Source organism: Chionomys nivalis, chromosome 14 (genome assembly GCF_950005125.1).
Source record: "Chionomys nivalis chromosome 14, mChiNiv1.1, whole genome shotgun sequence".
In the NCBI taxonomy this organism is placed as follows: Eukaryota; Metazoa; Chordata; class Mammalia; order Rodentia; family Cricetidae; genus Chionomys; species Chionomys nivalis.
The window spans coordinates 25,928,375-25,954,497 of record NC_080099.1 but is presented as its reverse complement, the minus strand read 5'-3'; the positions used below and the strand labels follow the sequence as shown (position 1 = coordinate 25,954,497).

Below are 26,123 nucleotides of genomic sequence, written 5' to 3'. Positions count from 1 at the left end.
ATGTTAAAAGTAAATTGATTGATGAGACAGTTTTCTTCTTTTATTGACTTTGTATATAGAAAAACCATGCGCCTTGTTTTGCTCTCCTGTTGGAAAGGAACAATCTGTTCTTCTATCAGAGAAGGTGATGGATGGAACTTCCTGTGGGTCTCAGGGATTAGATATCTGCGCTAATGGCAGGTGCCAGGTAAGATATTCCTGAAATGAGGCTATACATGCTGAAGTGATCCATACCCTGGGTCCACGGGGAAGCCTCATAACATGGAGAAAAGCTTTGGGTTGAGAGTCAGGAGAACTGGATGGTTCAGACTTGCCTGGGATCATGAGTAAGAGAAATTTAACTTGAAATGCCGTGTCTCCAACTGTATAAAGATAAGTGGGAACTAGGTGGCCCACAAATCCCATTGCCAGCTGAAAGACTCTATCATTTTAAGATATAGGCATAGATCTCATTTTTTTAAATTTATGGAATGATCTTTTATGCTTTTTAATTTTAATTTCATGTTACATTTGAACCACAGTTTTTCCCCCACTTCTTCTCCCACTCCCCTTTCCTTACTCCCCCCAGCCTACCCTCCGACTTCAATCTCATTCCTAAAATTGGAACACTGACATGTCAGAACATTATGGAAAAAAAAAATCAAACACTCCAGTATTCTCCTATCCTGAGACATAAAAGAAGCACTCATGCTTATCATATTCAAATATTTGCCAACATAATAGAATCAATCAATTTTCAAATGCATCCTCTATTTTTGATAGCAGTTATTATATTTAGTTTGCTCTTAAAATGTTCATTGATATGAACTTGTGTGTGTGTGTTTTTTAGTCAGAGGCTGCTTGTTTGTTTCCCAGCTGCCCAGACCCAAAATAATCACACAAAAACTGTATTAATTAAAATACTGCTTGACCAATAGCTTATACCTATTTCTAGCTATGTCTTATATTAACCCATTCCTAGCATTTTATATTTTATCACAAGGCTTGTGGTTTATTGACAAGGTTCCGGTGGGCTCCAGTGGGCATCTTTCTCCTTAGGCAGCTACATGGTTCCTCTCTGACCCTGCCTTCTTTTCTCCTCTATCGGCTTGGAATTCCTGCCTTGTTCTATTCTGTCTTGACATAGACCCATGCGTATTCCTTATTCATTAACCAATAAAAGCAACACCTATGCAGAAGGACTTCCCACACCAGTCTTTCATCAGTCAAATGAGCATGAATAGCACAGTGGAAAGATCAAAAGTTATAATGTAAACCTCCTCACAGCTCTGACACTATCACAGTTGTCTTCAGCTGGAAGATTAATATGCAGGAAGTTCGATGTCAAGCATCTCTGTGGGCACTGTGAACATGGGGAGAGGACTGGGCACAGGGGAAATGTTGACCCCATAAAGACTTCTTAGGGGCTGGCTTTTCAGAGTTGTCACTTTGAGAGCTGAGAAAAGAGACCTTTCTGTCTTTAGACGTATGTACGTGTGTGTGTGTGTGTGTGTGTGTGTGTGTGGTCTGTGTACTAAGGCAGACCCTGGAAATAAATGTGATCATAGGGACAGTAGGGATTAGTTTGTGAGTTAGTTTGTTGCTATTTTTTCCTGGGCAGTTTCTGATGTGTTCTCTAGAAATGGGAGAGCCATGAGAGAATTAGCTGAGTGTAACTGTACTGCAGCTGCAGCATCTCTTGGGAAATCATGTTCTCGAGCAAATCATACATGCTATACGCACATGCATTAAGTGGTCTGCAAATTTAATTGTTAGAACAATGGCCAGTAAATTTGTTCCATATAGTTCTCTGAAAATTGAATAAAGATTTCCCGAACCATACCACAGACAAAATACACTGCTGAACACACACAAGCTCTGCATGGATCCATCTGGGACCCAATACATGCTATCGACAGAGAGTTAGAAACTGGAACCTCATACAACTTGAGTGTTCCAGTTTCAACATTTTGCACTCTGCTACGATGTTGTAAACTGTAAAATTGGGCTGTGTGGTACTGTCACACACATCAACAGAACATGACTATGACTTGAAAAATCTCTACTGATGACTGACTTTATACATATTTTGCTTTCAGAATTATACATTATATAATTAAACTTGTAGTTTTATTTCATTGTGACATAGGGATCTGTCTGGTTAGCGTATTTGTAAATGGATTTATTTGTAAAAATTAATACTGGTAATTGTATGTATTGGATATAACAGCCTGAACAGCTCCAATCGTCACATCACAGTGTTATATATCCATGATACTTTATCGAACCTTGTGCTAGACAGTAAAATTATGCCAACCAAAATTCTGCACAAATTCTCCCATAAATCTGATAGTATAATTTCAGTAGAATTCTCTGAAATGGCATGTGACTTCTGTCTGTATCACAATATATCAAGATTCATTTTTTTTTTAATTAAAATGCATCATTTGGTCAAAGTATGATGAAAAACATGCAGAATTTTCTGAAAGCGCTCTGAGAACTGAAAATTCGAATAGCTTGCTTTGTTTATAAACTCAACGGTACAGTCACAAGCCTGAGTCTGGAAACCTGAATATGATAAATACAGAGATCCTAAAAGGGGTTTCATGGAGAAACCTGTTTAGCCCAATAAAGTTTCTGTTGCTGCAAAGATAAGGAAGGGTTGGCCTGGTCATCCAGTCATTTGCTCACAATCAACACACCTGCCCCAGGTGAATGGGTATTGCCTTCCTGAGTCATTCCTCTTCTGCTTCCAGGTTCATGTGCGTATACTGAGCCTACCGGTTGTAAAACACAAAGACTTCAATTTTCACTGCTTAAGTATTTGATTATCTTATGTCTTTGATTATCTTATTTGCTATCCAGATAGGCTTTCGTCTCTGTCCTACATGTTTCCATTTAAACACAAAGGGCAGATTGCTTTCTTAGCCCGCACTCAGGTGTTCCCGACTCCTGCTCTGTGACCTCCACATATGTTGTATATTAAGCACATGCAATGATGGCCACTTCTGAAATAAGCGTACCTGGCTGACCAAAACCTTCTGCTAAGTACTGCTCTATGCCTTGACCCTGCTGGGCTCTCTGAGGAAGGCATACCTCCATAAGCAGCTTTCACGTGTCTTTTGCTTTCTCTGAACACCCATCACTCAGCTGTTTTTTATAATCCATGTGCTTCCCAGATCCTAACAGCGTCAACACCAGTCACAAACAGATCCTTGATTTTTGTTTCTAATTTTTGTATTTAAAATTTTCCCCATATATACGGGTCATTTGTCTTATTAATTATCAGTCTCTCTTTTGAACCTTTTCTATGGAGGAGGTTCTCTCTGTGACTTTCTTGAAGTATTGATAGACGAAATTTTCCTTAGTGTATGTATACTCAACTTGGGAAAATAGAATCATATCTTCTAGTATCAGTGGCAGGCAATATTTATTCAATAGAAAATAGCAAATGTATTTGGTCTTAGTTTTCTACAGGCAAAATAGTTCTAGGAACATGTAAAGATGAGTTTTTCAGCAACTCACACTTCGTTGTGGCATCCAGGTTTGCGAGGTCCTGCACTCACTTTGCTTTGGAAGTTAGGCCAACCATGCATTGGAATTCAGTCACTCAGTAACCTGAACATAACGGACCAGAACATAAGTCCTTCCATTTTCTTCAATAATTTCATTTTCTTCAATAATTGTTTCATTTTCCAAACTCTTTGGGATATCATTCAAAATTTACTATAAGAAGAATTCACTCGCCACTATCTACAGTTTGGCCAATTTGCCAGTTTTATTATTTGACATGAGTTTTGGGCATTATCTGCAGTGTAGAATGTAGCAGTTTGATTGTTTGCCTCTCAGGAACCTCATCTTTAGAAATGAAACTCACCTTAAATCAATGGTTTAATAAAGGGAGGAAGGCAACAACTCAACTTTTAAAAAAAATATATTTCAGTTTTCATTTTGTTAGTTTGTGAATTGCATGCAGGCATATAATGTATTTTGATCAAAAGTTATGCCACCTTCCCTTCCCCAGTTCCTCCTTTATCCCACCTCCCATTTTTTCCTTCCCATTTCATATGTTTTGTTTTAAACTTACGGCATTCACGTAGTGCTGCCAGGGTGTTCATGGGTGTAGGGTCATGTACATCGGTGTAGGGTCATGTACTGGCAAATGGGCTGTATTTCTAATGAAAAGTACATCTCCCTTCCCAAGGATCCATCAGTAGTCCATAGCTCTTCATCTAGGGATGGCACTTCATGAGCATCTCTGCCACCTTTGCTGGGATTTTGTCTTGCTTGACTTTGTAAACTCATACCTGCCATGAGTTAGCTTATGAAACTGCCCTGCCATGTCCTGAAAACACCTCTTTTCCTGGAATTATTCCTTCTGGTTCTCTACACATTCTCTTCTTTCTTGATTGTGGAGCCTTATGAGGATGGCAAGAGGCCTTTGGATTATGCCCAAAAGTTGTATAGTTGAATTATATGATAGAGTTATTCTAGACGTTTGAGGAATTTCCACATTGATTTCCATAGTACATGTTTGCAGTTCTTCTAACAGTGAGTAAGTGTTCCTTTCTACACATCCAAGCTAGTGTTTTTGGTCATTTGTTTTTATGTTCTTGGCTATTCTAACTGGAGCAAAATGAAATCTTAAAGTAGTTTTAACTTGCATTTCCCTGATGTTGCAACTCAGTCATTAGAGAACTATTGCTTAGTTTTTCTTAGTATTTAACTTTATGTTTTAAGTAAGTACTTCATATATTCTAGACTCTAATTCACTCTTGGATATATGACTGATATACTCAAAGTTGGTTATTTCCTAATTTTCTGGCTGCCCCTTCATTTGATTGATTTTGTTCTTTACTATGTAGAAAGTCTTTATTTAATGAGGACACATTTACTAATTGTTAGTCTTAATACTTATGTTTCCAGGCTCCTCTTCAGAAAGTCCTTTCCTGTATCTATCAATTCAAGTGTATTCCCTAGTTTCTCCTCTACCAGAAATTATATTGAGATTGTTGACCCTCTTGCAGTTGAGTTAGGTGGAGTGAGAGATGAGGATTTACATACTTCGTTCTACATGTAGTTATCCAGGTGAATCAGACCCATTTGTTGAAGGCACTGTCTTCCCTCCAATGTGAATTCTTGGCCTCTTTGGCGAGTGTCTGTAGGAGTGTAAATTATATCTAGGTAATCAGTTTTATTTCATTATTCAGTGCATCTGTTTTGATGCTAACCCCATGCTCTTTTGATTGCTACAGCTCTGTAGTATGTCTTGAAATTGGGGATTGTAATACCTCAGCAGCATTTTTGTTCCTTTGGTTTCTTTGTCTATTCTGGGTCTTTTGTGTTTTCATATACATTTTAAGGTTTTGTTTTTATTATCTGTGAAGAATTGCATTAGAATTTTAATGGGGAATTACTGAATCTATAGATTGTCTTTGGTAGGATGACCATTGTCACATTATTGATCCTACCAATTCATGATGTATTTTTCTAGTATACACCTCAATTTCTTTGCTTATAGTCCCAAACAATTATTTTATAGGTCTTTGACTTCCACGGTTAGATTTAATGCAAGATATTGTTTGAGGTATGTAGAAGGCTGCCTGTTTTGTGTATAATTTTTCTTCCTGCTGCTTTTTCTGAGCATGTTTATCAACTGTAGGAGTTTTAGGAGTTAGTGTAATGCTGGCTTTGTAAAAAGAATTTGGAAGCAGCCTTTACTCTTCTATTTTATGGAACAGTCTGAGAAGCATCAGCTTCAGTTCTTCCTTAAAGGTCTGTTAGAACTCTGTAATAAATCCACCTACGCCTGGGCTGGTTTGGGTTTGAAGGATTTTTATTGCAGACTCAACCTTGCTATTCATGATGGATTTATTTAAATATTTATGTCTTCCTGGATTACTTCGGCATGTCAGAAGCATTAGGAAACTCCTCCTCCATTTCTGTAGCCTTTCCAGTTTTGTGGAATTGAAGTTTTGTAAGTGTGTTCTTCTCAACCTCCGGATTTCAGTGGTGTCTATTGTAATATCTCCTTTCTAACCTCTAATTTGATTAACTTGGGTCTTCTTTCTTTTTGCTAATCTCGCTAACATTTTGTCAGATTTGTTTATCCATTCAAAGAACCAGATATTCCTTTGTTTTTTTTTTTCAATCTTATTAATTTCTGCTTTGATCTTGATCATTTCTCCCTGCTTACTATTTGGGGTATTTGTTTTGATTTTGTTTTTCCAAGGCAGTAGAGGACATTGCTTAGTTGTTTATTTCAGTTTTGATGTAAGCACTTTCCTCTTAGGACTGCCTTCGTTATACCCTGTTGATTTAAATATGTTGCATTTTCATATTTTATTCTACTCTAGTTAAGTTTTAACTTTCTCTCTTTATTTTTTGATTAATCCAACAGTGTTGTTAAATCTCCATGACTATATATTTTCAGTGATTTTTATTACATTTACTATATCTACTTTTACTTTATTGAGATTAAATAAGATATAAAGAATTATTTGGCCGGGCGGTGGTGGCGCACGCCTTTAATCCCAGCACTTGGGAGGCAGAGGCAGGCGGATCTCTGTGAGTTCGAGACCAGCCTGGTCTACAAGAGCTAGTTCCAGGACAGGCTCCAAAGCCACAGAGAAACCCTGTCTTGAAAAACCAAAAAAAAAAAAAAAAAAAAAAGAATTATTTGTTCCCTATATTTGTTGACAGATTTTTTTTTATGTTCCACTCTATGCTCTGTTTTGTTGAAGGTTCCATGAGCTACTGAGATAAACATTATTCTCTAGTGTTTGCACAGAATGTTTTGTCTGTTAGATCCATTTGATCTGCGATGTCACTTACCTCTAGTGCTTTTTTTACGCACCTCCCCACCCCATATTGTAGGCAGAGACTGCTTGTTCCTTACTGGCTTCCCAGACCCCAAATAATCACACAGAAACTACATTAATTATAACATTGCTTGACCTACTAGCTCAGGTTTCTTATGAACTAACTCTTACATTTTAAATTAACCCATTCCTATTATCCAATTATTTTGTATTTTACCACAAGGCTCGTGGTTGACCTGTAAGGTTCTGTTCAGCATCTATCTCCTGCAGCTACATGGCGTCTCTTTGACTCCACCTACTCTCTCTCTCTCTCTCTCTCTCTCTCTCTCTCTCTATATATATATATATATATATATATATATATATATATATATATGGAGTCATTTTATTGATACTTGTTTTTACACCAGTAGTGTTGGCTTTTACCATAGATCTCTGTGCTATTTAGTCTCTGGTTCTTAGTTACCCAAGCAAGGTATAACGTGCTTATCCTTCTCATAGTATATAGTATAGGCCTTAAGTTAAATCACACATTGGTCTGCTACTCCGGCAAGTTCTGTGCCACCATTGCTCTAACATCTTTTGTATGTAGGACAGATTGTAGGTCAGAAGTTTTGTGGCTGTGTTGGTACTTAAATTTCTCCCTTGAAAGTACCTGCGGAGTACCTTCTCATAACAAAGACACTAGTATATAGGAAAAAAGGCTCCATATAGGCCCCAGTTCTACTTCTCAATGTTATACAGTGAGTTGTATGGTTGTTGTCTTTGGCAACAGAGTCCCACTGTCAGTTTGTGGAGAGCAACCTTTTATCTTTGCAGCAGTCTGGGTTGTTTGCAATTTGCATGGAATCCTTTGTCCAGCAACTCAATTGAACGTAACCCAGTCCATCTACTTGAAGCCTCATTTGGTGAAAAGAGATGGCCAATTGAGACTCAGTGTCCCTATTATTAGTATCACCTTCAAATACTTTAGGAAGTTTCCACTGCACTCGGTACCACATCACCCCTCAAACGCCCCACAATTCTAGCTGTCTCACCCCACATTCTCTCTCTCTACCCTATGTCTCCTTCCCCTCCCCACCAAATCCTCCCATTCCTATCCTCACTTACCCCCAGTCCACCCCTGTAATCTATTCTATTTGTCCCTCTCAGGGAGATTCATAGATCCTCCCAGACCTCTCCTCTTTACCTTACCTGTTTGAGTCTACAGATTATAGCTTGATTATCATTTACTTAATGGTTATATACAGATATAAGTGAATGCATAGTATATTCATCTTTCTGGGTCTGGTTTACCTCACTCAGGATTTTTTCTAGTTGCGTTCATTTGCCTGAAGATTTCATGATGTCATTTTTTAAGCAGATGAATAATACTCCATTGTACAAATGTGCCACATTTTCTGTATCCATTCTTTAGTTGAGGGGCATCTAGGTTGTTTCCAGTTCCAGGGTATTATGACTAACACTGCAGTGATCAGAGTTGAGTAAGTGTCTTCACGGTAGGACAGAATGTACTTTAGGTATATGCTCAAGAGTGATATAACTGGGTTTAAGGTAGACAGAGTACGATTTTTGGAGGGAACTACCGTATTGATTTCCATAGTGGCTGTACAAGTGTGTACTTCCACCAGCAATAGAGGTGTGTTCCCCTTTTTCCACATCCTCACCAGCATGAGCCTTCACTTGGGTTATTAAACTTAGCCGTTCTGACAGGTGTAATATGGAATCTCTAATTACTTTCGTTTTGCATTTATATGATGGCTAAGATTGTTGAACATTTCTTTTTCTTTCTTTCCTTTTTTCTTTTGGTTTTTCAAGACAGGGTTTCCCTGTGTAACAGTCCTAGCTGTCCTGGAACTAGCTCTTGTAGACCAGACTGTCCTCGAACTCACAGGGATTCACCTGCCTCTGCCTCCCGAGTGCTGGAATTAAAGGTTGAACATTTATTCGTTTCTCAGCCATTTGAGTTTCCTATATTGAGAATTCTGTTTATATCTGCACCCCAGTTTTGGATTGAATTATTTGTTTTGTTGATATCTAGTTTCTTTCTGATAACCTGTATATTTTGAAATTAATACTGATAATAGCATTGTTATTCAAAGTTTTTATTAAAAATTATATATTGGTTTCTTCCATTTTGCTGATTTTATAGTGTTTATTTTCTTTAGACTTTCTTTATCATTTAGCTAATGTTATCTTTTCACTATCATCTTTTGGACATCTTTATTTCTTTCTTCTGTCCAAAGATTTCCTTCCAGTTTCTAGGGTAGTATGGAATTTATTTCCCATATTTTAACATTATTTCAACCTGCCTTTCCCATAGAATGCTTTTCTTAATCCTTTGTTTATGTTGGATAGTATGGTGGCCACAGTAGTCTGTGTTGGAATCTGGAATCTTTAAGAACTTGAAAAATAATGGTCCAAGTCCCTTCAGTTTCTTAAAATCTTCAATGAAAACTATGTTTTGACTCTGTTGAGTCAGCCTTGATCTATGACTTGACCTTTCTTTGGTCTGTACTTTCAGTGTTTTGGTTATTATGACATGGGGATTCTTTTCTGGTCCTGTCTCTTTGGTGTTCTGTGTGTTTCTTGCACTTGATAAGCATCTCTTTCCTTAGACTGGGAAATTTTCTCCTATGATTTTGTTGGAAACAGTCTTTGGGTCTTTGACCAGGGTCTTATCTCTCCTCTCTCTCTCTCTCTCTCTCTCTCTCTCTCTCTCTCTCTCTCTCTCTCTCTCTCTGTCTAGATAGATAGATAGATAGATAGATAGATAGATAGATAGATGATTTCTTTAGTGTCCCATAGTTAGTACATGCTATGTTCCTGAATGTTTTTCGATTTAACATTTTTCTTTGATTGAGTGATCCAATTCCTTTACCCTGTCTTCAAACCCCAGTATTCCCTTTTCCATATGATCCATTCTATTGGTAAGGTTTTCTTCTGAATTTCTATTTGGCTTACTGAAATTTTCATTTAACGTTATCTTTGACTTGGGTTTTATTCATAATCTCTATCCTTTTATTAAAATGCATTTTACATATTGAATTGTTTTCTTTCTTTTATTCACTATCTTTGTTTTCATGGTCTTCATTCTGACATTTATTCATATCCTCTTTGCATCTCTGAATATATCCCCAACTGCTATTTTAAAATAATTGTCTTCTGCACCATGTCAGTTCCTTTTCTCAGAAAATATTAATATTAGAATACTAAGTTTTGGAGGGAATATATTTTCTTGGATGTTTGTTTTTGTGATTTTGTTATGGGACCAAGGTACCTGAAGTTACATCATTGATAACATATTTTGTTATGGATATCTGTTCCAACATTGGTAGAGTGGACATTTAAATCTCAGTTTTCTGTTATTCAGATTTGTCAGAGTTTAGACTGACTGGTTGATACTTAATTTTCAGTATTTGGTCCACTCAGTGTTGGTGTGCATCTGGAATATCAGATGTGGTTCTAGGCTAGCTATAGTTGGTGTAATTTATGAGTACAGGAGGCAACCTTACATGGAATCATCACGTTCTCACTGAGGATTTCCAGAAATGTGCAGAAGGCTCACAGTCACAGGTTTCAACTGGTGGTCCACAGGTAGCAGGGGCTAGATGTGTGTGTGTGTGTGTGTGTGTGTGTGTGTGTCAGGGTGTGGGGAGTTACCTGCAGAAGCAGTATGGAACTCATGACTGGTACACCCCAGCCCCCACCCCCCCCCCCCCCCCCCGTGCTGTAAAAGTGGCAGGGTAGAGGGTCACTATCTGAGGGAGGTCCATAGGACCCCAGGGCCTCAGGCAGTGTTGTGGAGGCTGCTACCTGGGGGCAGTGCACAGAACTGTGTGTGGTCCTTTACAGCCAGGGCTGCAGGCCCAGGAGAATACTTCAACTCTTGATATATGCCCTTCTTTTCTTGCAGAAAGCTGGTTGTGATGGTTTACTGGGGTCTCTTGCCAGGGAAGATCATTGTGGTGTGTGCAACGGCAATGGAAAGTCATGCAAAGTCATTAAAGGCGGCTTTAATCACACCAGAGGGGCAGGTAACTGTTTTTTAATATTAATAAACTGTAGTGTTTTGTGGGAAAAATAGATTAAATTTAATTTAGAGATTGCAGTTTTCATTCTACTGAAGACATTTTCAGTGATTTTTGTGATGACATACAATTATCTAAGGTATGAGCCAGAAACTTGAATGCACTTTTTTCTCAATAATGAAAACATGAAGTCATGTGTTGTGAATTCTGGAAGTCAGAGCAGGAAGAGAGTAATCTAATTTGCATCAGCTTATGTTACCAGGCTTCTAGAATGCTTATTAAACAAAGAAAAGCATGCCTAACAAAAATTGAGATCTGCAACAGCTTGAAGCAACCATTGAGAATATTAGTAAGCAGGCTTTCAGCTTTCCTTTCCCTTGTTGATAATGTTGTTACTAAATTTTAAGGGGAATATTTTTTAAGCTGAAATTTGAAACAGTAGTATAACGTGGTGGAATTCAGAATAGCGTGTATAGACATGGGGGAAATAACAAATACATTATAGTAAGAACCCCTACTGTCTTCTTTTTTATAATTTATTAAAAAGGAAACAAACTTTCTTTTTTTATTTTACACACCAATCTCAGTTTCCACTCCTTCTCCTCCTTCTATCTCTCTACCTACTCCTGACCTTCCAGACTGTCTTCTTTTCTCATCTGTAAATTGGAGATGGGAGGGTAGAATAGATGTAAAGGTTCTATGGAGAGTGAGTTAAAGTTCCTCACCACAGAAAGTGACAGTATCTCCACTGAATTATATTAGCTCCCAAGTATTGTGTACACACACACACACACAAACACACACACACATACATATATATACAAGATTCATATATATGTATATAAACACACATCTATATGTATAAACACATAGATACAAACTTATATTCATACACGTATGAATAAACACACATACATCACTACATATCAACTTCTCAAGCTTTCTGGGTAAAGCACATAATTTCTGGGCTTCATCAACTCCTTTCCAGGACATGTTATCAATTGGGCCATCATTAATGACAATTTTCATTTTAAAAGATGCATTTTATTATTTATTTAGGTGTATGTATGAATCTTAGTGTAACTTTCTGCATATGTCATGTGTGTGAGGATGTCAACAGAGGCTAGAAGAGGATGTTTGACTGCCTGGAGCTGGAGAGTTTAGGCAGTTGGGAGGTCCGGAAAGGGTGCTGCGATCCAGGCTTGGATCCTTTGAAAGAGCAAGCAAGTGCTTTTAAATTCTGAATCATACCTCCAGCCTCCATTCGTGATTATTTTCACCACCATCATTTATGTGCTTGCATTAACCTTTAGCTTAAGTTCTCTAGTTAAAAATAAATTCTGATGATAAAATGTAAATTAGTTATATTGTGAAGAACAATCAACTTATGTTGGACAATCCAGGAAAACTGGAGTCTTTCCAAGTGAGTGAGTCATTTTGGAAGGCAAATCAGATGAACCTTTGTGAGGTTAAATGTGGTTGTTTGTTTTGCTTTGCCCTAACAGGATAAGATAAGCAATGGAATTTCCTAGCGCCCATTTAGGAGAGACAAGGTACACTTAGCTGAAACAGAGTCTCAACCCTTCAGTTAAAAAATGTTAATGTAATAACCTGACAACCCTTCCCACAGTTGTGACAAGAGAAGTCTTTATGATACAGAAGTACAGCCATGATCTGAAAGGCCAGGGACATATCACAGCACACATGTGACCCATGCTCTGGGGAATGCAGATGCACACAGAGCTTGGTGCTCTGTATTTGGTGGTAATAATGCTTCAGTTTCCCCAAGAAATACCACTGAAAGTTCTGTGTCACTTTTCATTCTGACTGCCATTATGCAGATAGATTTTTTTTCTGTTATTTGTTCTCATACCCTTTTTGTGTCAGTGCCATATTAAAATCTATTATATAAACCGCTGATTCCTAAACTGTTAGGAATATCCCTGCTTGATGTCCTTGTCTGCTTCCCAGGGTCACCTTCCTTCCTTCATTTTCTGAATTAAGGAATAGGTTTCTAATAGTTACTTAGCTGACTGTTTCTCACAGGAACACACTTTTACAAATGGGGATCTAACGACCACATTTTTTTTTCTAGATGAATTCCTGAGCAGCTCTCAGGTTAAATGTTATGCATGTGGAAAAAACCTTGCCTCCTAATTTATGACTATTTCTGTGACTCTTGCCATGGTTTATCATGTGGTGGAACTCAGAGAGATGCTTGTTCATCATGTAATATAATTCGGAACATTGGGGAATTCCACATTTATTTGGATTCCTTTTCTCCATTACATTTCAAACCCAATGAGAAATTAATACAATGGCTATTTCTGTCCATAACTCCATTCTCAATGGCCATCATCACAAGCAATCAATTGCTATCTGTTTAATTAATTTAATTTTAATTAATATTGAAGTATTAAAAATATTGAAACATTGCATTACCTAGGAATTTATGGAAACTGTGTGAGTTCTTAATTCTATCCCAAGCTCCATCTACTTGTGATTTTAGGAATGCTTTCTTTATTTCTCTAGAGACTTCTTTATCCCTACAGTTAATGGGCTTTCTAGAATTTCTTAAGGGATTTGTAGGCTTTTCACTCAGTTGGCCAGGCATACTGTAGATACTTCATGGGTGTGTCTCGTCCCCTTGCTCTATGTGGTGTTTGATAAATCATTTCCTTTGGACATAGAAAGGAAACTTGAGAGCTGTTATTTCCCCTTTAGTGTGTTTATTGTATCTTTCGTGGTGATTGTACTTGTCGTGGTGAGCCTAGCCTAGAATAGCTTCGTATAGGAATGTGTGGTAGCTTGTGTATTCGGCCCGTTGAGAAGTGATGTGCACCTGGTAAACAATAGGAAGAAGATGGATGTCAAATGTGTGATTCTTCTTTGTATGAGAAAATGTGTTCTTGCTGCTTTTTTCCCACTGTTTTGGCTCTTTGGGAGGCCCCCCACCCAGCTCCCAAATAAATCACACAGTGGCTTATTCTTTCTTATAAATGCCTAGCCTTAACTTGACTTATTTCTAGCCAGTTTTTCTTAAATTATCCCTTCTACCTTTTGCCTCTGTGCTTTGACCTTTCCTTATTTCCGTATATCTTTTCTTTCCTTCTTAGTCTGCGGTTGGATTTGTTGCTGGGTAACTGGCCTCTGGAGTACTCCTCTTTCTCATGCTCCTTGATTCTCCTTCTATTTATTCTGTCTGCATACCAGCCCCACCTATCCTTTCTTCTGCCTCACTATTAGCTATTCAGCTCTTTATTGGACCAATCAGAAGTGTTACACAGGCAAAGTCACCCGGTTTCACGGAATTAAACAAATGCAACATAAAAGAAAGCAACACATCTTTGCATCATTAAACAAATGTTCCACAGCATAAACAAATGTAACACATCTTAAATTAATATTCCACGACAAAAATGAACATACTTGTTTGAATTATGAAAGTGTGTTCTTAGAGTTTTTAATTATTTGGTTGATTCCTACAAGGGTTGGGGAGTCATGGTCTCATCTACTTTATTTTATAGTTAGGAACTGTGCATCCTAGCAGGAAATGTGGAGTGAGCTAAGACATCGTGAGAGTACAGTGGAGGCTGAGTAGTTCTTATCTAAAGTTTTAGAGACTTAAAGAGTTCTAAATTTCAGAGTTGTTTATTGTAGTGAATATTTGTATATAAATTACCAGTTGATTTAAACTCTAAACTTTGAAATTTAAATCTTAAACTCAAAAATCTGAAATTCAAATTAAGAATAGTTAACATTATTGAAATATCATGGTTAAATACTACAGTCTATCTAAAGCAATAATAATGGTGACTAGCATATAGAACCTCTTAAAAATATACTACCTGTGACTCTGCTACCATTGCCATGAAGAATCTGATGACTACTGGCATTTTAGGATGTTGATAAGATTGCAGTCCTGGTGGTACAATATAAGGCTTCTATGTGTGAACCGCCTGTCCAAAGAATCAAGTTTCTAGCTTTAGATTTAGTGGTTTCATGTACAACTTCTAAGCTGTGTCTTAGCCATTATTGCATTCTCTTTAAAACACATACATTTTCAATTGTGCCCAAATGCCTGCTGTACTGAAATACCCCGCCCATGGCTTTCTACCTTCATATGTCATTATTTTTTAATACATTTCTCCCCCATTCATGGGAATCAGTATAATTGACCAATCCAGTTGAAGATTTTTCTATGCACAGCCCTGATTTTAGAGACTACTTTTGCTCTGATTTACAATGTAATTCTATTCATGGTTATGTAGGCAAAAACTGCCTGTTTGTTCCTGAAATAACCACACAGAAACTCTATTAATTAAAACACTGCTTGGCCTATTAGCTTATACATATTTCTAGCTAGCTCTTATATCTTAAATAAACCCATTTCCATTAATCTGTGTATCAGCACATGGTTGTGGCCTACCAATAAGGTTCCATCTGGTGTCCAGTGTCTGTCTCCTGCAGTGGCTACATGGTTACTCTCTGACTCCGCCTACTCTCTCTATATATCTTTTCCAGCCTGGATATATTCTGTTAAGCCATTGGCCAAAAATAGTTTCTTTATTAACCAATGACAAGAAAACATAGTCATAGCATACAGAGAGGAATCCCACATCACTGTTAAAGTCAAGCAAGAGTTGAGATATACTACTTCCATTTTCTTATTCTTTAAAAAAAAAATCTAAATCCTGAAATTTAATATCTTCTTCATACTTCACTAAATTTATTTGCTGTGGGATTTACAATGATCTGAATGGGGTGGCTAGTTGGCTGTCTGAGGTCTACTTTAAATTAGAGCTCTAACATTGGCCACCATGGAGAGACACCACTGTCAACCGAGTCATTCCCTTCTTGAGAATAGTTCTTTTCGGGCCTGTGTTCTTAAAGCCTCCATCACCAAGTTCAAATGAACTTGACTCATTTTCCTCTTTGATTTTCTCTAGGAGCAATTTGACTTATTGCTGCATGTGCAGGTGCATCTCCAAAGGCGCATCAAAACTAACCTGACCTTTACTGGAGTTCTGGCTGCTTTAGACCTCACAGTGGGTGTTTGTACTGCAGTAGTGTAACGTTTGTTAAATATAAATTGCTGAACTGAGAAAATTCTCACCAAACTAGATCCTTCTCCCTTGATATCCTTGCATAAAAGATGACCACATTATCCCATGTGTCTGTTATTTGTTTCCAATCAATTATTTTCAATTGATTGAGGGAAAAAAGATTACTTTCAGTCAGTCTTCAACTTCAGAAATTTTTTCCCATTATAACATCTTCTGCATTTTCTTTCTCAGCCTTGATCATTCCTGATGTTTATCCTTCATCTCTATCTTCATGAATGCATCTCAGTTAATTATGCACGTTGCTTCTGCAGGAAATGTTTCCAAACCATATTCTAGGAAGTCCCTCACTGAGTTTAGCAAATCCAAAGTGACTTGTTTATTGCCTTGGATACTTATTGAAACTTTCCATAATAGATTGAACTACTTCCATTTTCTTGTTCCATCAAATTTAAGTTATCCAAGAGCTACTAATACTACCACTTACCTCACACTCTTCTGTATAAATAGAAAACAAATCCCTTTTCTTCCAATACACATTTCCCTAAGACAACTTGAACACTTATCTCTTTGGAGAAAGTTCCCTTGACTTGTGTAGATGATGCCAGAGTTTTCAAATGTGAGTCACATACACATACTTCTAAAGAATAGCAGTAAATTGCTGAGCAATTTGTTTTCAGAAACGGGGAGTGACTTTAAAACTCTAGTTTATATTATTGAACAGATTGTTAGCCAGAATATTTCATGTTATATTTTAACCTAATTTTTATAATTTACTTAACTCCTATCTTAACTGTACATCCTACCTTATTTTTATGCCAAAATACCCACCAACCTTGAGTCTATTGTCATTGCTATTTTGTCTGTGTGACATAATGTCAGTGCTTTTCGGTTGGAACTGCAGCAAGTAATTGGATGCTACTGAAAATGGGCAATTCAATGAGTAATTGGATAAACAGTGTCTTTGGATCAAAGTCTTGATTGTAAAGTCACACGCCCAGGAACTGGAGAGATGTCTTAGTTGGTACACTGCTAGCATATAAGCATGAGGACCAGAGTTCACACCCTTAATCTGTAAGAAAAAGAAAAGAAAAGGAAAAAAAAAATCCAAGCAGTACCTTGAGTATTTGTAATCACGGTGCAGGAGAAATGGAGACAGGGCTTCCCTGGGGCTTGGTGGCCAGCCAGTCAGTCTTCTTGGACCAGTGAGCTCCAGGTTTAATGAATGAACTCATCTCAAAACAATAAGGTAAAGAGTGACTGAGGAAGATACATGAGGTCAACCTTGACCTATGCATGTAGATGCATGTACACAGACACACACACACACACTCATACACCACACATGCCTTTATTTTATCCTTGACACCAAATGGACTACACATTACTTTATATTAATGCTGATTAATTATTTTTTCTTTTAAAGGTGCAAGCCAGATTTTAGGTAGATACATGAATTTGCACAGAATGTTTAAAAAGAATATTAGTTTTAGAAAAACTATTAAGCCAAAACTAGGCTTCTTTATCCCTATTCTTCACAAAGTGGGGCTCAATTCCTTCTTTTCCTGAATAGTCTCTCATTTCCCCCAATCTTGGCTTACTTTCTTTCAGCAACCACATCCATGACCAAGGATGGAAAATATTTTCTGGGAGAACTCAATTGTGCCTTTTGTTGATCTTTATGACGCCTGCAGAGGTGACAGCAGCCCTCTTGCTGTGGCCCTACACCTCACTTACTTCTCCCCAGCTCCACTGTCTTATCTTTTGTTCGTCTTCCAGGAAATCTTGTTATCTCTTGCTGTGCGCAGTCACTCCAGGGAATGGTCCAGGCCAATTGTATCATCTCCAGTATTTTACTTTCTCTGCTTTTTCTAGCTTGAAGAATTCCCAGGGCAAAATTCACTGGGGTGATTTTGGTTTGTCCTGCTGTGTCTCTGGAGAGGTTATGCCACTGGGTTTCTTCCTTTCCTCATGGGACTTCATGTAGAACAGTCACTTTCTTGACTTCTCAGTCGAGCGCTGTGCTCAGTCTTTCCAAGAATCTTCTCCTGAAATCATGGCAACTATATAATGAGGCATTTCCCCTCCACAGCCTTCGGACCATGGTAACAGTAACTAAAACCAAAGGTGGGCAGGGGCGAGTCAATCCGGAGGGTTTTCATAAGAGCCTAGATTCACTGCATGTTTTACTGACTCTTACAGGTTATGTGGAAGTGCTGGTGATCCCTGCTGGAGCAAGAAGAATCAAAGTTGTGGAGGAAAAGCCGGCACATAGCTACTTAGGTAACAGGTGTTACAGACTCACACAGGGGCTTAGTATGACCCCAGCTCCCCAGTTCGTGACACAGTTGGTCTGTTTTTAGGTTCACACTTGAACTTCCCAGAAAGTGTCTCTTCTCATATTAAGCAAGTGTTTCCCTTTCTCCAAGGCAGTCCAGGAGCAAAAGTAATTTGGTTTTCTGTTGCAAGTGTAAAGTACTTCCAAATGTTAACTCATGATAAAAAAAAAAAATAAAAATGAAAACAAAACAAAAACCTCAAAGACTCATTAAATGACTTTGCCATGTTTTATTCCAAATATGTGTATATATGATACAACCAATTAACACATTTATTTCATGTGTATACATGTGTGTATGTGCAAATGCATATTATTTCATGTATGACTGCACAAGTATTTTGTGTAATGATTATTTTAGAAATAGGAAATCTTGTCACTCAAAATAAGCCATACACAGTTTGCTGAGATTTTTCTGTCTTGCTTCACACCAGGAAAGCTCTCCTGTAGAAAAACTGCCTTTAAAAATTTGAGCATTGATTACAGGAAAGGCTAAGGTGACTATTTTTGTATATTTTTATTACATATTTTATTGATTACTTGGAAAGTTTGCAGAATTCACCCCAGCGACGCCCATTCTCCCAGGTCCACCCCCTCTCCTTTGTAACTTCCCACCCACACATACACACAAAAAGGATAAAAAAAAAAAGTCTAATTTTCACACACACTACAAAAGAGAACAAAAAAATAAGTCCAGTGTGCATTATCCATGTTTTAATTAGGTCAACTGATAACTTTTTAATAGAACAGAGAAAGTATCGCAGATAGTGGAATCAAATAGAATAAAGTCAGGTCAGACTTTAAAAATACTTTCGAACTTTTTGCTTGAGACATGTGATGTCCTTATTATTCTCAACTGAACAATAAATTCCCAATACATTTATTCTTTCTTTAAATTATGCTCACCTACTAATGGCTTCTCTGAAGATTATAGTGTTCTTTTGTTAGTGATTGACCAGTTAGCCTAAAATGAATAGACCTTATGCTTTTATTTATAAAGTCATTGTAGCTTATGACTTCCAAAAAAAAAAAAATCTCACAAAAGGCACTGAATTCAACTTACTCTGTACAATTTCACACACAGGGCACTATGGCAAACATAGTTTTAAAATAATTTGAAATGAGTAAAAGACAAAGCAACCCTCCCTTTTATTATTTACCTCTTAGTTTGATTACTTTAAGGTGCTATAGCAAAGAGCCACAGCCTGAGTGAGTTTTAAACAATACAACTTGCTTCTCACTGCTCTTAAGGTTGGAAATATGAGCTCAGGAGACCAGTATGGTTGGGTTCTGATGAGGCCCTTTTATGAGCTGGAAATTACTGGGTTCTGTGTCCTTACGTGGCCAAGAAAGAGGAAGCAAGATTTCTTAGGGCTCTTACAAAGACACTAATCTCATTTATAAGGACTGTGCCCTATTGACCTCAGCCAATTCTAATTACCTCCCAGTGACCCTACTTCCTAATCCCATCACATGTGGAGTCGGGTTTCAACATGGGAACCTGGAAGGGACAAGCATTAGCCTGCACCATGTCTGAGCAGGAGGGAAATGAAGAGATCCTAAAAGGACACAACAGCAAATACAGAAAGCCGAATGCTGAGCCCCCTGAAGTGTCACCTGAGACCTTCATCCAGTAACTGAAGTCAGACTCAGAGCCAGGGCGCTGCTGTTGACAGAAAACAAAGCATAGCACGCTGCAGAATAACTTGCACAGGAGGCTTCCACTTCAAGTGGGACTTCAAAGGATTCCAAGTTTTGTGTGATGGAGAGGTAGGAATGTAACTATACATGGGCAGAGGAAGGAAGGAGGAAGTGTCTACATTAATATTAGTCTAAGGCGGACATGGAAAATCAACTTTCCTGAGAATTTGCAAAGCAAAGCCGCAAGTATGTTGCACCCACTTCATCCAACTGTGAAGCCACAAGACTCAGGACTAGTTTTCTTAATGCAGTATCAATATCACTGACATGTGCTACGGGAAACACTTTCTAGAAGCAATTCCCCTTCCAACCAGCCCTCAGAAGACTTGAGTGGCTCAACAAATAGAATATTAAAAGTAACCTAGGAACCAAAAAGAAAATAGACACCGTGAACCAAACACCACCTTGAGTAAGAGTGTACAGAGTCAGTATACAAGTGTGTCACACACAGAATGTATAAACAGAATTTCATAAATACTAATAGCTTTATTTATCATTTTAGGAAATAATTTTAAAAGTAAAGAGAAAAGCTATGATCTGAGAGAAAATAACTTCACTTGGATTCAAAATACCCTTATTTTCAGAATATATAAAAATGTAATTTTTTGAGTATATATAAAATCAAATAAGTATTATTAATTAGTATAAAACAGTAACACATTTATAACTATTACCCATATATGGCAAATAACATTTTTAGTGTATTTGAAGAACCCTGTATTCTCTATTTTGCCTAAGCTATTTTGTCTAAAATTAGTAACAATTTTATTTTGATGGTTAAACAAATTGATGTCTTATTTTTGAAAGGCCTTTAATCTTTATTATTCTTTTATATATGCCATGTTTTGTTTTGAACTCCCCACATAGATATTACAAATGAGAATTCATAATTTCATATATTCTTTGATCCTTGGAACCGGTTTGGTAATTGTTTTCTGCAGGAAATAATCTGTTTCATTTGCTTTCTCAAAATAGTTGGCTTAGAGCTGTTTCTTTTCTTTTTTCTTTTTATTGACTGTTATCGAGCTCTACATTTTTCTCTGCTCCTCTCCCTGCCTCCCCTCCTCTTCAACCCTCTCTCAAGGTCCCCGTGCTCCCAATTGACTCAGGAGATCTTGTCTTTTTCTACTTCCCATGTAGATTAGATCCATGTATGTCTCTCTTAGGGTCTTCATTGTTGTCTAGGTTCTCTGGGATTGTGATTTGTGGTCTGGTTGTCTTTAAAGCTTAGAGCTGTTTCTGCTATTTCCTTATTGCACCATCTCCCAGGTCAACCACTGTCACCTTATGTCTGCTTTTCTTGATCAGTTGAAGTGTTTTCAGTTATTTAGTTTCCAAATAATTAACTCTTTGTGTCACTGGTTGCTTCCACTGTTAATTTGTTTCTGTTCAATTCACTCCTCTGTGGTTTTCTTCCATTGGTTTTGAATTTTCATTGCTTCCCTACCACAGATACAAACCGAAGAGCAGCTTTAGCTCCCTTCTTTCCTCCTGTAACACTGGAGAGCTACAAAAGCTTTACCTGTGCTCTACAGCACACCCTCAGGTTAAGTCGTTACCATAGCACCTTTGTGGTTTCTGCTCAGATCTAGGAGTTATGTTTGAATAGACTTAATGTACAGTTACTTTGAACTATTTATGTAAGTTTTCTATTAAGCATTTCCAGTGTAAAGTCTTAGGATAAAAGAATATATCCAGTCAGGTGTAAATTGAGACTTGGTTTATCAACTTTGACCTCAAGGAGTTATTCTGGAATTTCCAGCTTCAGTCTTCACGGCCAGTATAATTCAGCTTCTCTATAAGCTTACAGATATTCCTCTTGTCTAATCAACTAGAGACAGAGGAATAAAGGGATATCAAAATGTTTGGAATTTTTTCTCTCAAATCAGTTGTTAGTTTCTGCATTTTGATGTTTTATTATATATTTCAGATTGTCATATAACCTTAATAAATTTTGTTTATCATTTAAGAGTTTAGTGTGTGTGTTTGTGTATGTGTATGTATATTTGTAGTATATGCACATGTATATGCAGTTGCATTAAATTGTGCACATGTATGTGGAGGCCAGAAGATTATATTTGTGTGTGTGTGTGTGTGTGTGTGTGTGTGTGTGTGTGTGTGTGTGCAGTCTGCTGAGTCTTGTATGTATTTGTATTTAAGGCTGGATAAGCAATAGGAGTTTGTTCCTGGAGACTCTCAGCAGACATTACTTGCATGTAGCTCCCCATCTAGAGGTAGACTCCTGCAAAATTTCATCCAGTGTAGTCACTGTGCAGATTTTATTTACACCACCATGCGGATGAGAGTTCAAGCTGTCTTGTCGTATGTAGAGAACACAGTCTCACAGAGACAGACATCGTGTTCCTCTGGGCTTTATTATCTTCCCTCCCCTTCCTCCGTGATGTTCCCTGAACTTGGTGTTTAGGTATTAGATTGTGGATACATCAGCTGGTGTTGGGTATCCAGCAGTCAGTGCTCTGTATTTTGACCACTTGGGATTTCTGTGATTGTTTCCATCTGCTGCAAAATGAAGCTTCATTGTTGAGGAGAGCCACGTTTTACACAATTTTTAAACTGCTCACAAACAACAAGTTTTCTTCTTTCTGGTCACTCTAAACTATGTTCTCCCAATCACCATGTTACCTGTGTGGCTTTGTGTGTCTGTGTATGTGTTTCTCTGTGTCTGTATTTTCTCCCATGAGTTCCTTGTACTTTTTAAGACCTATGTATTTGGAAATTTTATTTTAAGAAAATTAAGATATTTCTAAGCACTGTGCTTTCAAATACTTTATATGTCCTTGTTCCCTTTTTAAAACTTCCAGTCACTCGAGTATCATCCACAGAGTGGTTCCCACATATGCACTGTGCTGTTTGTGTTTATCAGGTCTCTGTTTCCTGAGCTTTAGTTCTTTCCTATGAAAGTGTTATGGACTAATACGTTTTTAAGCCTGTTTAATAAGCTCAGTATTTGGTATGTTTTCATATTCTAATACATTTGATTTGAATATTTTCCAGCTCCCATTGCTCTCCAATATTGCATAACTTCTTATAAATGTGTGTGCATATTTAAAGGCTTAACTCACTAGTACCGCTATCTCTAAGGTTCTTTCATCTTGTTTTATTCCTGATGCCTCCCTAATTATTCAAAGTCAATTTTGTGGTGTCCACATCCCCAGCAAGTTTTTAATTGGGTGCTGAACATAATTAACATAGCATGGATGAATGGCTATGTTACGTTTTTCTTTATTACCAAGTCTAAACTTCATTTTCCTAAAGAGTTAATTTACTTCTGGACCAGCTGCGTATGATGAGACTGTTTGAAAGCTTTGTTATACTTGTCTCAGGTTGCTTTAATATGAAGTCTGTTAAATCTTTATTTTTAATTATTTATTTATTTGACCACCTGCTTTTTTAGGTTCTCTATGTTCAAAAGCAACATGCCTTGAAATTATCTAGAATTTGCATTTTTCTCCACACCTATTTGAACTGAGAAGATTAAAAGTCCTTAGGTTCTTGGCAGTTGTTCTTTCCTCAGCTTTGGAGAGTCACACCCTATTTGTTTGAAGCTGAATATTCAGCTATAAGGTCAACGGAACCCTGTGAATGCTTTAGGAGCGTTTTTGGGTTTTTTTTTTGTTGTTTTTTTTTTTCTTTTTCTTGTAATTCACTCTTCTCCAGTGCTCCATAAAACAGATGCTAGCTATCTTAGCCAGTGTGAACTCCATTTTTTGTGCCTCCCCCTCTCCATGAAACCTTCCCAGTCTGTGCCCTGTAGAAGGTCAACCTCCCAGTGAGGGATATGTTAAATATCTTCAAGAAGACTGCTAAGCAATCAGAGAGATTATCCCAGCTTTGTTCTCTACCCTCAGACATTGGAAGTTTGAAGACTGTTTCTCCATACATAGTCTAGTGAGAAGCAGAATAGTTCCACTGATTGTCAGAAGCAAGATTTTCAAAAATACATTTAAGTTAATGAAGTAAAAAGAAAAAGTCAAGAAACATGATTTGTACAAACTCCTGGTTCTGAATAAAGAGACTCTTAAGCCAATAAGTTGGCTGGATTCGCATGTACATGTGTATGCCATTTTCTAGGAAATGCTGAAAGCCAAGACATGAACAGAGTCTGAATATCATAGTCCATAAACCCCAATGGGCATTTTAAAGCTTTTTTATTAGAGATTTTCAGGAACCATAAACTGATCACTGTAACCTGAAATAAAAGCATGGAAGTGGGAAAATATTGATCCATGTACAACATTAGACAAAAATATTTCTCAAAATATTTAATATAATTTACAAAAATATTAACAAAAGCTAAATCTTATAAACAAATCCATTAGTAATTTTTCTTTTTTCCCCCAAAACTTTAACATTGTCTGAGGTATATCCATTTGTTGGTTTTAATGGATGTTGGCAATGTTCTGAGATGTTTCTATCAATATATTTCACTTTCAAGTAAGGTTTAACAATTGAACATTGATCTCATAAAATAAGATTATGTATGCTTTTTTCACTTTCCTTTAAGATATTTTATAATAAGGATTAAATTTTATATTATATTATATGCCAGGTGGTGGTGGCCTTTAATCCCAGCACTCGGATCTCTGTGAGTTCGAGACCAGCCTTGTCCACAAGAGCTAGTTCCAGGATAGACACCAAAGCTACAGAGAAACCTTGTCTTGAAGGAAAAAAAAAACCAAACTATTTTATAGAGAAGGTTGATGCAGTAAATTTCAATACTTTCATGAGCTTGTTGCTGGTATTGATGGGAGTAGAAGCAGCAGAACAACTTCTGGGGGAGACACATGAGATGATTGAAAACTCTTTTGACTTCAGTAGCAACAGGGCAATGATTTAGGATTTGTATCGGAGTGGAAGGTACATTGAAATGCTTGTAAGAGAACAGTGTCAAGAGGACGCTCATCAGTAGTGTTGTCCACGCTCATCTTGTGTTTCATCTTCTTAAAGCTCTTCGAGATGCTGGCAAACAGTCGATAAACAGTGACTGGAAGATAGAACATTCTGGAGCATTTAATTTAGCTGGAACTACAGTTCATTACATAAGACGAGGCCTGTGGGAGAAGATCTCTGCCAAAGGCCCTACAACCACACCTTTACATCTCCTGGTAAGAGGAAGAGATTGGGGTTGTGTTGCAAAATCAGCTTCTCATGGCAAAGAAATTGTTGCTCTCCTCTCCCCTTTCCCCCTCCCTCCTTCCCTCTTTCTCTCTCCCTCTCCCTCCTATTTGTTCTTAATATCAGAATTGTCAGGTCAGCATTTTAAATTGTTTAAGAGATAAGATATTTGCAGGAACGTTAAAATCATGGTATCTAAAATTAGTGATTGCTTAAAGTGGAGCAAGATGTTCTAGGGAATTGAAAAACTCACAGTTGAAATCTATCACCACCAAGGAATACGGAACTCTTTTCTCCCTAAAAGCATTCAGTTACTAACCAGAATGTGTCTTTATCAAGACAAAGCAAGTAATATCCACTTAGTGGGTCTCATCTGTGTCTGTTGAAGGTATCTTTGATAACACATTGTTTTGAGAGGAGGGATTTGGCAAACTCAGTCTCCATTCTGTGTTTCTCACCAGGTTAATGGATTACTCTAAATTATGACACTGCACATTTTCATGCATTGGAACTGCAATGTTCTTCACCATGTAGCAAAAGACGAAATGTGCATTAAGAGAATTGGAAGGGAAAGGACTTGAGCAGTGGGGTTGTGTCCGGGTTGCTGGGATGTTCATGGGCTTTTTTTCAAGGCACTTGGGGCTGATAGTTAATTATTCAGAATAGTGACTGTAAAGATATGATATTTGAGTTTTCATTCTATCGGCAGTAAGATCTCCTCACAGTTCCTTTATATCCCACTTCACAATTTCAATTTAAATATCCTCTCTGTCCTCTGCTGTCCAGAGAAAATGCTTAGCATCTTCTCCAACTGATTGGTGTGAAATGACATCAATAGTAAGAAATCTAGAATTCAAAGACTCAACACCTCCTGTACACCCACGCACAGAAAACCACTCTGACACATGGATTCACTTGCTTGTAGTAGGATGTGTCACCTTATTTAACATCTTCACTCCAGTTAAACTGGTCTTTCCTTGGCTATAGACATCTCTGTTGCTTCTTCTAGGATCCAGAGATTCAAGTCATACCGTAACTCACTGCTTATCTTATT

General features: G+C 37.5%; 1 protein-coding gene across 1 annotated transcript in view; it reads left to right on the top strand.

Annotated features, from left to right (window-relative positions):
- Positions 1-26,123, top strand: part of Adamts19 (ADAM metallopeptidase with thrombospondin type 1 motif 19) — a 177,850-nt gene that overhangs the window by 108,638 nt on the left and 43,089 nt on the right. The window contains exons 14-17 of the mRNA XM_057789047.1: positions 60-187; positions 10,717-10,837; positions 18,097-18,177; positions 24,902-25,059. Coding sequence (XP_057645030.1) covers positions 60-187; positions 10,717-10,837; positions 18,097-18,177; positions 24,902-25,059 — 488 coding nt within the window. The remainder of the gene's footprint in view (positions 1-59; positions 188-10,716; positions 10,838-18,096; positions 18,178-24,901; positions 25,060-26,123) is intronic.